Source organism: Drosophila rhopaloa, unplaced genomic scaffold (genome assembly GCF_018152115.1).
Source record: "Drosophila rhopaloa isolate 14029-0021.01 unplaced genomic scaffold, ASM1815211v1 contig_155, whole genome shotgun sequence".
In the NCBI taxonomy this organism is placed as follows: Eukaryota; Metazoa; Arthropoda; class Insecta; order Diptera; family Drosophilidae; genus Drosophila; species Drosophila rhopaloa.
In genome coordinates this window covers 3,542,422-3,555,620 of record NW_025335034.1, presented here as the reverse complement: position 1 = coordinate 3,555,620, position 13,199 = coordinate 3,542,422, and the positions used below count along the sequence as shown (strand labels likewise).

At 37.0% G+C, this 13,199-nt stretch overlaps 1 protein-coding gene across 1 annotated transcript in view; it reads left to right on the top strand.

The window, feature by feature from the left end:
• LOC108037762 (ras-like protein family member 10B) overlaps positions 1-13,153 on the top strand; it is a 43,896-nt gene extending 30,743 nt beyond the window's left edge. The window contains 5 exon segments of the mRNA XM_044457240.1: positions 1,952-2,074; positions 9,506-9,619; positions 9,705-9,818; positions 10,395-10,462; positions 10,543-13,153. Of these exon segments, the coding sequence (XP_044313175.1) occupies positions 1,952-2,074; positions 9,506-9,619; positions 9,705-9,818; positions 10,395-10,462; positions 10,543-10,702 (579 nt within the window). The 3' untranslated portion in view covers positions 10,703-13,153.
• Positions 13,154-13,199: the final 46 nt, after the last annotated feature.

Below are 13,199 nucleotides of genomic sequence, written 5' to 3'. Positions count from 1 at the left end.
TTTATATTAGACGAGAGTGGGATCGCGAGAGAAGCCCCGAAAGATTTTCACTTGACTTTATTATTAGCCAAACCCATCACACATGAACACTGAGAGATTAAATCTTAATATTTCATCACTTCGGAAATTTTCATAGGTAATTTTATCTATTAACAATTTCCGATATGATTTATACATGGGTATATATTTCCAAAATATGCTTAGCTATTTAACATGGAAAAAGTAACAGCTTTTTGACTTATTTTTCACTGTGTGTATACAATCAGGAAAATGGTAAATTGGAAATCTAGTCGATGGCTTCTTGGACCGACAAGGCATCACTTTAAAACGCAATCAGGCGTTAAATATCCTTTGAGCCTGCCACTCATTCAGCTCATGCATTGATACCCATTGCGTACATTGATACCCGCACACACAGTCCCTCACCCAACCGGCCACAGTCAAAATCTTCCCCACCCCGTCTGCGTTTCCCCTCTTTCATTATCATTTTTCTTTTTTTACAAACTGAATTTTATATCTCCGTCGGCCTTGGCTTTATTTTTAGGACGCTTTCCGTTGACTGCGATTTGCTTTGGCAACTTCGTCTCCTTGGACCCGGACCCCAGAGTAAAGACCCAATAGGAGATTGAAGGCAGCTCGGCTCGCTCAAAAGGCTGCGGGTTAATGGGGTCATTTCGACCACGGGGCAGAGTGAAATCCAAAAAAGTCCCGCGTGTGCGTTATGAGCTTTGGATTAGAGTTATGGCTCGTTACCGAGGCTTAAAAGAGCTAGTGGAGCGCAGCATTAAGGATCTAAAAATTTATTAACAAATTAAAGTGAAAGTTGAGGATTGTGAGGAGTTTATTGAAAAGAGCTTGGATTTTATTGAAAAATTATAGCACAATTTGAAAAAAGGAAAGAGATGGTATTTAATTGAAACTGTTTCTAAAATTCTGCAAGAATTAATAAAGAGCTAGTGAAGCGCAGCGTTAGGGATCTAAAAATTTATTAACAAATTAAAGTAAAAATTGAGGATTGCAAAGAAAAGTGCTTGGATTTTTTTGAAAAATTATAGCACAATTAAAAAAAAAGCGAGAAAGAGATAATATTCATTTAAAACTGTTTCTATAATTCCATTAATTTAGTATTAATATAACTATAAACCTATTTCTGCTTATAAGTTAATATGAAAGCTTATATGTACGATAATCTGAAGATAAAGATTATCTTGCTTGAACAAAAGCCATATTTAATTATAATTCTCTAGCTTTAAAAAAACACATTAAATAGAAAGTTAGTAGAATTCACAAGCAATGATAGCACAATCCGGAAACATTTAAGAAAAAATGATTAATTAAATCTTTTATATATTTAATCAGTTGCTCACGAAACTTACCCTTTGGTCTTAAAGCAATTCGGCTTTTAAAAACCCATTTCTAAATGTATTTAAATGGGATGTTCGGATTGCCTTGCTTAAACCTAAGCCATGTTTAATTATATTTCTCTATTCCGAATCCTACGCTCCGTTACACATATAGCTCATATTAACATTACCAAGCGCCTCATGTGCTTATAGTACTTTTTATGATTACACGACCAGAGAGAACATAAAATCCAAAGCATACATTTAAGCGCTTACAATTTTAATAAGCTAAAAATGTCCATGAAATATGTGTGGCTGTTTTTGTGAGATTTAGCCGGCCAAAGGACCTCATGCAAAAGCTCAGAGCGCATATTTAAAATGTTTGTTCAACATAGAAAAAGCAAGCAATGGGTAAAAAAACTGAAAAAATATTAGCTTGGCTTGCTTTTGGGCAGAGTTTTTATGGAGCCATTTGATTTGCCAAAAAAAAAACTAATTTTTATATTCATTGGTTACCCACGTGTCGCATGAGCAACATTTTACACTCATAATAATATTTAATTTGGGCAAACATGCAACTGACTGTGTTTTTCCGTGCTTATTTACAGCAATTTTTCTACCATGACTTCCCCAGGACTCATCAGACGACAACGCATCGCAAGATTTATAAAAACTGTCTGGTCTGCGACACCTGGATACGTGAGCTGATGGTACTGGACGTTCCGCCCCAGGTGAGTTAGCACCTGCCACCTGGCAGCCCCAGGCCCACAATAAATCCATCCCAGCCACAGACCCTGCCACAATTTCTAACTTTGCCGTAATTTAGTTAAAAGTTTGCCCACTGTCAGGGCGCGGCCGTAGTTGGGAATTTTGTAAAAATATGTACAAACTATTTTTATGCAATTTTCCAGTGAATTTCATGGTGCTGATGTATTACAAAATTCTCCATCCCTTGCCCGCTCGCCATAATAAATTGCTAAATAATCTAAATTGGCTCAAAGATCCACAGCCCCAACCAGTTGCAATCTGCCTGTCTGTCCAGCATAAATATTAACCTGGAGACAGTTTAAGTCTTCTTGCGATGTTTTCTTGTTCATGAGCCTGCTGACGGTGCTGTCTAGACTGAAAGTGGTACCTTCTGCATTTTCTCTACGAACTGAACAGTGGGAAATTCAAAATGGAACATCTTCTACCCCTTCACGCAGGCACTTTATCTACAACTTCTAATGCTCTTTAAAGGCAACTTTTTAAAAATATTTTTTTATAATATTCAATTGATGCTCTATACAATTTAAGCAATAAATTTTTATTTGAACTAAAATAAAAGAATATATTTAATTGCTGCCTTGTAGACAAGTTGGCATGACTTTTTCATGTTATCGTTTTGGATAAGCTTAGACAAATTGTATCTTACCAAATGATTTAACTTTTTTAAGCTTGAAATGTGTTAAAAACTTTTTCCTGCCAAAGTAAGCTTTTTCGTGTTTTTAATAATCATCGCACCAGAAGTGCCTTGAGCAACAGTTTACAACAACGCGGAAAACAAGCAACCACAACACCAAATGGCGCTACTCCTGATGTTGCCACGGGAAAACTTTCTTGTGGGTTTCCTTTTTTTCGTTATTCGGAATTTTTGCATAACACTTTAGGCATGGAAAGAATGTTTAACGAATCGGCAGCTCAATTTTTAAATCTGAACGGTCGATTTGATTTTTTATTAAAAGAAACGGAGGAAAATATACAATAAAGTATTTCAATTATAATTAATTAATTTTACTGGTCAATAAAAATAAAACACGTATGATTAAGACTAACCAAATCGAAAAAGAATTTATTAGTTGTCTTATGAATATGCCATTTATAGTTTATTACCAACTTTTTACAAGTTTTTCAATTATGAACTTTTCAAGGTAGTTTTACATATTTATAGATAGGATATTTCAGCAGCCTGCAATCCTCCACAACCATCTCTGCAAAAATATTGTTTGACCAGCACGCGCTGTTGACTTTATTAAAGCCCCGTTGGGCCCATAAAAGTGCTAGCCAGAATACATTTTTAAATTGCCAGCCAAGAGTGTCCAGGTAAATGGTGGTCAGCGTCAGCCGTTTACGATGCCAGTTAAACGAATATTTGAATATTATCAATATTTAACTACTCTGCTTCTTGCAGTCAAATTGTCCCAGAACTACAATATTACCCATTTATGGGCAGTAAAATTTGGCTCTATGGCCGACTACATTTTCGTCCGTTTATCTTGTGAGTCCAGTTGGCTATGTAAAAAGCTTTGAGGTCAAGAGTCCCCATTTTCCTGTTTGGACTTAGAACTTACTTTGGTTGGTCTCTGGACCTGCCATAAGACTTAGGCAATTAGGAGTAGTTTCGCCAGACCACAAATCACAAACTGACACCGAAATTGTTGAAAGAGATTCCACAGCCACTGCCTGCACCGTCTTACATCTCACTATTCGGCCATTCTGCAATACCGCCGCTTTTTGTCTTTTGGTCTGCCACGTTTAACTATCATAAAATATTTAGGGAGCACACTCTGAACAAGGCCAGTTGCTGTTTGGTTTTCCCCCTTGCCATTCTTAGATATTCAAAGCTTGAGTTTCCAAGTAAAAGGACACTGGTTTATGGTACTATAGAGTAACATACTCTTGAAAAGCTCTGCATTTTGTAGTTTCTTTAGCGTTAACAAGAAATGGTTAATATTGTATGTAATATGATTTCTAAATCCAAGGGCATAACATCCAACATAAATTATACTTGGGCAAACGCTCATCGATTTATAAAAAATCCTTGATGTCATTTATCGTGGAAATTGGAAAGATACCAGGTTATATTTTTTGGCCCTACGTACATCGGTTAAGACAACTGCATCCTTTGTTCCATGGCTGAATGAATGTGGAGCAGCCGTTGGCTTAGCAAATCGGGAACTGGGCCAAGTGTGTGCCGAGCTGAGCTGACAAAGTCGCCAAAGAATATCCAGCCCGATGGCAGCCACACCAATACCCAGCCCCACAAATTCCAGTAGATACGGCGGGAGGAATTGAAATGGCAAGCGGACCAAAAGAGTTGACAAGCAACAAAAAGCAGTTGGCAGTCGGGCAGTCAGCCAACCACATCCATTGTCGTATTAACTACGTGCTGGGCGACCCGCACCACCCCCTTTGCGACAGCGCCACCTCTCAATGCCTTTCAACTTATTCATGTCCATTTTGGCGTGAATTTGTTTTCGAGTACAGCCTTTCCTCCCCCAGTTTATTATACTCTTTGTTGTCCGTCCATTGTGCTGACCAAATGGCTGACTGTTGTCTAAAAGCGGGCCAACAGGGTTTTTTTACTTCGTTCAGGGACTGTGGCTCTCAGGTTGGAAACGCCGTCGCCTGTTTATTGTGGTAAATTTTTCATCGTCAAGTGCACTGCCTGGCAGTCATAACTCAAAGTCCACCTTAATGGTTTCCACTTGTACAAACAGCATTTATTTTCCAACAGATTTTCGCTCATATACACATTTACAAATGCAGGGGGAAAAGCGGGAACAGATGTTTTCTGTGTGTTTGTGTACGAACAGGAGGCCATTTAGTTGGCCATTGTTTTCTCAAAGTGAGCGACGCTCCTTAAAGCCACTCGAAATGACAATATAAGGGGCTGTACTCAATGAACCGGACTAACATGCCTATGGGCTCTGAAATATGTCGAAAAGCTTTTTTTAGATAATTCAACACTTGCCAATTCTGAATTTCTTTTTAAAAGAGGGAAAAATATATTTGTTAAGTTTCCGATGCTAAAACAGTGTACAAGAATTGATTTTTAAACTACGCTAAATATTACACAATAAAGACGCCACTAACTAATATGTATACTTTTTAAATCTGCTAAAATAATTGCATCTTACATGCAGTTGTAACTTAAATTTTTATATTTTGTAGAATTTTAATATATTTTACTTATTTTGAACATTGCATTGTTAGTCATTGTTTGTTATGAATAAGCTGCTTAGAACCATACGACCAGTAAGTCAGATATAAATAAGCTAAAGATAAAATTCTCAGATTTTAACGGTATCCACGGGCCAAAAACATTATATTAGAAAAACAGTTTAATTATAATGCCCTCTGCAAATTGTTACACATAGGAAAAGACTGTGCTAGTAATTGGATAAAAACTATTCATATTCACAACGACAGCTAAAGCTTGTTTACTTTATCGATCCAAAAATGACAAAAATAAAATAACTAATTGAACCTGGTGGCCTAGAAATTCAGATGAGAAAAACCCAGGCAGGTCGCCAAGCAAACTTCAAGAGTTTAGCTCATTAGCTCGATGGCTTCCAAAGCCCTCATGTGTCCCATCAATCTTGGCTCAAAGCCAACAGTGCACCAATTACAACAATTACAACCGGGCTAAAAGACATCGAGAATCTTGGCTAAGGAGCTGCTCGCATTTCAAGCCAGCTCGCAGCCCGTTAATTAACAAAGCAACAATAATCACAACAGAGCGCGGCGGGGAAGCGCAAATTAAATGAAATTTAATCAAAAACGTAAATCTAGCTAAGTTACTGCCCGACGGGAGTGGCGTCGACTGTCTGCCAGCCGGAATGACACAATACCCAAACACAAGAAGTCGCGAAGGGGATGAACTGAAGAACTGGAAAGCCGGAGGACCAGACGCAAAGGCGCCAAGGAATGCGGACCCTTGAGCTGTCCACCCGTGCACGGGGTCACGAGTTGGGGACTGGGACTAAGGGTGGTACTAGTGTTGACGACTCGTGTCTTTGCACTACTTTCTAGCTTTATTTAGATTTTAAAATCTCCAAAAATAGTTATTTTACATTTGAGAGTGATAACTCTTAACATATTTTAACTTAAACATCTGAGCATTAATATTTTTTATTAAATCTTTAAATATGATGATATTGGGGCTGCCACAGGAATAATATTAGCTTAACATTAAAGCTTTATGAATAATATAATTTAATATAATTACCTGGACTGTATTTACTGGTCCGTTTCAAAATAGATACAATAACAAATTATATCTGATAAAGTTCAAAATTTAACATATTTTTTCTTGCACTTCCGCAAGACCATAAATACCTGCATGAGCATCAGTTTTCAAAAATATATTGCATAAAGTTGATTAAAAATAGAGACATCCAAACCCCTTTTAACTAACTTGATATCAGAGGAGGAAAAGCTGTGCCTTTGACGTTCCATAGGAAAGTTGATTAGGTAACTTTAAAATTCTGATAACCAAGTTCGGCCAGTAAACAGCTAGACAGGCAACACTAAATTTTTGCTGTTTGTTACTTTAAAATGTCCTTGTCTAGGCGGCCTTTGACTTTTGTTTGCGCCCGAAACGCTGCGACGTAAATTTAATTATAACGTTTACTTACTGTCTTGCTGTGGGCCGCACACTTTCTTTCCATCTCTCTTTCTGCTCATTAGTGTCCGGAGTGGGAAAACTGTGGCCACCTGCCTGTGGTGGAAAATTGCCAGCTGATTTGCCTTTTGACGCCTCTGTGCTTAAAAAGATCTGAAAATCAACTGCTCGGCGATTGATTTATGGCTCTGTCGTAAAAGAAATCTCTCAACGTAATCAACCATAAGTGCAGTGAGGAAGAATATTGCCGACATTTGTCTTCCAGTTTTTTTTTTGGTTGTCTATACTCTTCTAAAAGGTATTATAAATTAGCTAACATTTTATGAAGGTGTCATCAACAAGAAATGTGTGAAGTTTTTGTGTAAGGCCTGAAGCTCACTAACATGCCAGCTAACTAAGTCTCTTAAGGGGGTATATACCTTTTTTTGTCGAAAAAAATAGGAAAGTTTGGATTTTTTTATGTATGTAACTATTGTTTTTATTAAATGAATGATTATATTTTCTGAAAGTTTAGATTGTTGACAATGTTTATGGAAAAATTTTTGAAAAAATATTTAATAGTTTTTAAGGTGTGGCTGTTTCCCCTAAAACGCCTTTTTTTAAAGAGCCTTGCGGTGATAATTCCCCAGGACGAATGGGTCAACTGATACCGAAAAAATAAAAATATTTCATTAGTTTAAAGTAATATCCTGTACTTGAACGAACGTTTTAAAAAAATTTTTTTTTTTGTGCATACGGGAACGTTAAATGCAAAAAATGACGTTTTTGGACGCAAAAATTCTTACAAAACTATTTATTTCGGCGAAATAAAAATTTTTACATGAAAAAACGATCGTTCAAGTACTAATAAAATTCATTACGAACATTTAAAAAAAAATTTGAAGAAAATCGGTTCAGTAGTTTTTCGCCAATCCATATCACCACAAAGTCATTTTTAAAAAAACCATTTCGAGATATTCGCGTTTAAAGTTTCAAGTTTGGGTTTGGGCGGGGACGAGGCGCGCGGCTAGGAGCGCTGTAACTTTTTTTCTACAGCTCAAATCTCTATGAAAATTTTGGGAAATATTCTCAAGAAGTTGTTCTTTAAGATAAAGCAAAAAAAAAAATTTCGATTTTTTGAAAATGAAAAAGGTATATACCCCCTTAAGACAACATTTACAAAAACAAAGGAGAACTAAATATTAAATTAATGGTTCAACAAATATTCTTTACTCCCACTGTTTAACATCTTAACCTTTTTTTTAGATTTACTACGTCTGATTTAGGCGATGCAAAATGATCTCAAAGATTTCGTAAATTACTCATACATCACTTGATATCTGTTTGATAGTTAAGTATGTATAATCCTTTTTTGTTTGCTTTGCTTAAGGTAAGGACATTCCGAAACCTTTTTATTTAATATAGTTGCCGAACCAGTTTAAAATTCTCTCTGATCAAAACCAATATTTCCTGCCATAAAAGAAATCGTATTAAATTTTATTTCATTTCGATGATTTTAAAATCCTTTGGGTACATCTGTCTTTCTCGTCTAAGTCAACTTCACTCAAGCATGTAATTACAATTTATTAAAAATTGAGTGAATAATATGGTACGACTTTGGCATGTCAAAGTAAGCTTTCTTTCTAAATTTAAGATGATTTTGTCGATACGGTCTTGTTTTTATCAGGTTTAACACAAGAACAATTCCGTAGTTCATGTGACAGATTATATTGCTCTCTAAAAATTATTAACGTAATTGGAATGGTGTTTCGCAACTAAACTATGGAAATAATTTCTCTGGGTGTCCGAGTTGTTGGATTTGCTGTACTAATTGAGCAGCAATTATATACTGACAACTCTCGCCGCAACCGCAGTAAATGCATCATTATGTTGAAGTGTAACTGCTACGGTGTACGGCCATTGTGGGAGGAGCTTTGTCCTTTGAGTATCAACTGTGACAACAGTTTCAGCAACATTTAATAAATGTGAAAAATTCAGTTCGCAAGTAGACGGGTGAATAAATGAATCCCATTACTAATGCCGCAGTGAGCTCGGGCAAATAATGCGACTTCTGTGGGCAGTAAAGATTGCTGAAGCCGCAAGAGTGGTCAGCTAAGACCTAAATAAATAAGATAAGGCGAAGGAAAAGTATATATTCAGCTACAGTTGAACTTGCTCAACTTTTCTGAGACTCGAAATAAAGTGGTCGAATTAATGACTGAACTTTGGGCAAATTTGGCTTCGTAAAACGAACTTCGAAATTCAATTTTTTGCAACTCAAAGACACATTTTGACTAAACCAAATCCAGTTTTCGGTGTTCGGAAGTGTCAATAAAAATAATTAAACTTTAACAACTTTTTTTTTAAAGATCCAAAATTATTTAACTAATTGGTCGGTGTATTTTCGACTAATTGTTCGTTCATAATCCAAGCCAATCCAAAGTCAATAGAATTGTGTAGCTATCCTTTTGGGATGGAACAAAAGCGATAAATGACATGATAATGATCATTAATACCCACTAACACTTTGTAGTCGACAGATTTCCGAATCCAAATAGAGTTTTAGTGCATTTCCATATTTATGTCATACTTCTGCCAGTTGTGAGCCACTATTGAATGCCATAAACTCTTTTCCGCTTTCATATTTGCTTTTCATACGCGTGTCAAATTAATGCGAATCGAAAACACAACTCAACCGACCGTGTGGACACATGTTTGTTTGCTCGCCTGTTTGTTTGGGGAAATATGCTGATGAAAAACAAACACTCGACCGATTGGCAAATGGCAATCCCGCCAGAAGCGATTTCCGGCTGACAACTTCGCCGAATGGAACAACGGACATCCGCTGGGGCTGCGAACGGTGCACGCCTACGTCCTGGTCTACGACATGGGCAATTTGGAAACATTTCAGGTGGGTGCCGTCCAATTACCCGCTCAATCTGGAGCTAAACAATTGCCTAATGTCCCGATCCATCCGCCATTTAATTTCATTCCAGTACTGCCGCTCGATGAGAGATCAAATCTTGGACAGTTTCAGTCATCGTGATTTTAGCATAATTGTGGTCGGCAATAAGTTTGACAATGTGACTGAGGCGCAGGCCAACTCGCAGGTGAGTGCTTTTAATTCGCTTATGTGCCAAGAAATTATTAATGTGCTAAGCTTGTTAAAGTATAAACCCAAAACTGTAACTGTGAATAGTACGACTCTGAGTCTATTAAATTGCAATTGAATGCACAAATAGTTTGTGATGTACAATAAAGATCATTTCTAATTGATATCCTGTCAAAAAAAATGTTTAAGGCTCACAAAGTATTTTCAAATTAGTTATACATATATATTGTATATATATCTATAGAGATAAATAAGTCCGATTTAAGGTGATTTTATATCTTATTATGGATTTCGGTAGCTTTTAAGCTGAGAGAGTAAATCGCATAAATTTTATACATATCCATATCGACCATACCGATGGACGCTGATTGAGATTGCAATGCAAAAAAGTGTTGGATATGAACATGGCATTAATACCCTTTGCGAGGGCATCCAAACAATAGACCAGTTAAGCCCAAAACGCTAGGAGCTCGGCTATTCACAGAGCGCAGTTATTAGTTTTCAGCGTTTTAGTACTCAATATTGAATCCTTTCCATTATCGCACATCCCCACATCCTGGTGGCGGCCTGGCAGGAGCTCAAGGATATTTCCACGCTGGTGCGCAAACATTGGCGCTGCGGCTACGTCGAGTGCTCGGCGCAGTGAGTAATCGATATAAGCATCTGTGGAGCGATATGTGTGCCCGGGGACTAACTTGGGTTTTTTTTGGGATCTTCGGCAGGTATAACTACAAAATCGGCGACGTATTCCGTGAACTAATGGGCTGCACCAGCACGGGAGGAGGCGGCGGCGCCGGAGGAGGCGTGTCCGGGGTCGGTGGCCTGGTTGGCACTGAGTACTCACAATCAACTAGGAATAAAGGACGCTGTACAATACTTTAGCAAATGTTGCATAAGTTTTTTAAGCAAACGCTCTGATCTGGCGCATTATATCCGAGTGAATTCGTTACCAGCAGCAGATGCTGCAGCTGGGGCAAGGTGGCGTATATGCAATCTCCGAGGAGGATACACAAAGACGACATTGTTGCCCCTTGCCAACGATGGCAAATGCATATTTTAACATATATTTTTAGTGGCCACATTCCGCTTTCCCGATTCCCCACCACCTCCTTTTGTTTGCCATTATTACAACATTTTTCTGGCTGCTTTTATGGGTGCTTTTTGCTGTGCTCATTTAAATGGCCGAACGGAGGATACATTTGGCCAGCAACAGCAACGCACCCAGAGATTCTGATCCTTGCTGACAACTTTTGTGCGTCCGCATTTGCAATTCAATGGCAGTAGCTGGCAGGAAGTGCAGTTGCCATGAATATGCAGCGATATCCGCAAGCTGCAGCAACAATTGCCGGCGAAAAGTTTGATTTCTTTACGGTTATTATTATCACTGTGGTTATTATTTCAGTCGTGAAACGTAAATAGGCAATTAATCCCACCATAATTTACAATACATTTTATGTACGAACGAATAACCTTGTTATCGAAACAAACCAAGTCGTATAAGTACTTAAGTAGTTAACCTAAGCTATACACATATATTTAAACATACTTTAACGTTGTGATCATTTCAAGAATTAGTTCTTAAGGCCCACAAACAAAACGTCAGTAAATGTCAAGTAAAGCCAAGTCTCCGAAACTGAATTACAAGAAATACTTTTAGGACTAGGTACGAATAAGAGCAATTTAATAAATAGCCTTAAGTGTTTGGAAAAGCGACCGAAGGCGGTGAAATCAAATAGTTACAATCATGCTATCAAAATCCTCATAAAGTTTGAATACACATCAAATCAATTCAATAGAATTTTAACAACACCATGATTTTGTTCATTGAAATTCAAAGATTAAAAAATGAAATCATTTTGGTCGTGAGGGAGCCGTGATCAAGACGCCTTAAGAACCCAGAAGCAAATATTTCATAGTAAACCTTAGACTTAATTAAGATTACAACTTGATTGAAGCGCACAAAAACTACGATTGTGTTATTATGGCATACTCCATAATGTTAGACCCCAGGGTAAAGGTCAAAAATAAAGTTTGTGTATCGTAGTGTAGAGATGACAAACTGATCCAGCCGATCTATTAGTTAGGTAATGTGTCACTCTACTGATATATCTACTGGTCATCGCCATATTCAGTGCTAGTCCCCGAAACACATACATACCATACCGATCTCTTTCTTTACCTCAACAACAAATAACTCAAACTACTCAAAAGAAAAGCAATCAAGGCTGACTTTGTACATAGAGATTTCAAAGGAAGAACTTTGCGAAAAGCTATGGAAACCGACTTTTACAGCAATATAAGTAAGCTCTAACTGATATTCAAGGTATATAACTGGGCGCACTGCCAAAAATTGGTTCCACTCCCAGTTGAGTGTTCGGCTAAGATTCTAGAAATAGCTAAGATAACAAATAATGAATTCAAATACATTTTTTGAAATTATTTCAAGGTTAACCAATGCAAAATCGATAATAATGCAAACACAAATAAACCATTATTGTTATGAATAATATTAATTAATTATATATTTGGCGGCTTTGATAAAGGACATATACCATAAAAAGATAAATAATAATAAATAAATAGCAGCTTAAATTGCTTACTTGTTAAACTGATTCAAACCGGGAATTTTCCAGCATTCGCATCCATCACCGAACTGATCCCAACTTAAGAAATGTGTTCATAACATGTCACTTTCTAAACTGAAACAACCCATTAAAGCCCTAAATCGACATATTTATATGAAACATACCTATATATACACATATATAAATGTAACGATAATTGTACGAGTTTGGTTCAAGTTTTAGTCTTTGATTTCCAACATTTAAGGATTCGTCAAAATGGCTGTTAATTTTTGGAAAATAAAAATGCTAACGCAAAACAGTTGAAGGGTATTAAACGAACATAAAATAAAAGCAACAAGGACAATTGTTGAATTATGTATTTACATTTAAGCAACGCGTTGCCTGCGACAGATTAAAGCAAGATGAGAAATTAGGTGTAGCAACTTAACATTTAAAGTCTACAAATTAAATATGTATTAACGAATCAAATGCTTCAGCCGCTTGTTGTTTGTTCAAACCATTCAAACGTAATAAATTTAAGTGAAGGCCGCTACGTTTAGATAAGTATTACCGATGCGCAAAGGCGTTCATGATCTCTGTTATTTTTTTTGTAATAAAAGGCATGACGCAAATGCAAAGTAGAGACAAGTTGTTAATTGGACAGGAGCTAACCACAGAGTAGCAAGAAAAACGCACCGAAACTAAACGTTAAGCAATTGAATATATAATGTCTGCCGGAAACGGAAGCAAACAAATTGTACTTAGTGTAGTATGCACTGCGGGCATGAATATTATGGCGAATATTCGACGACAAA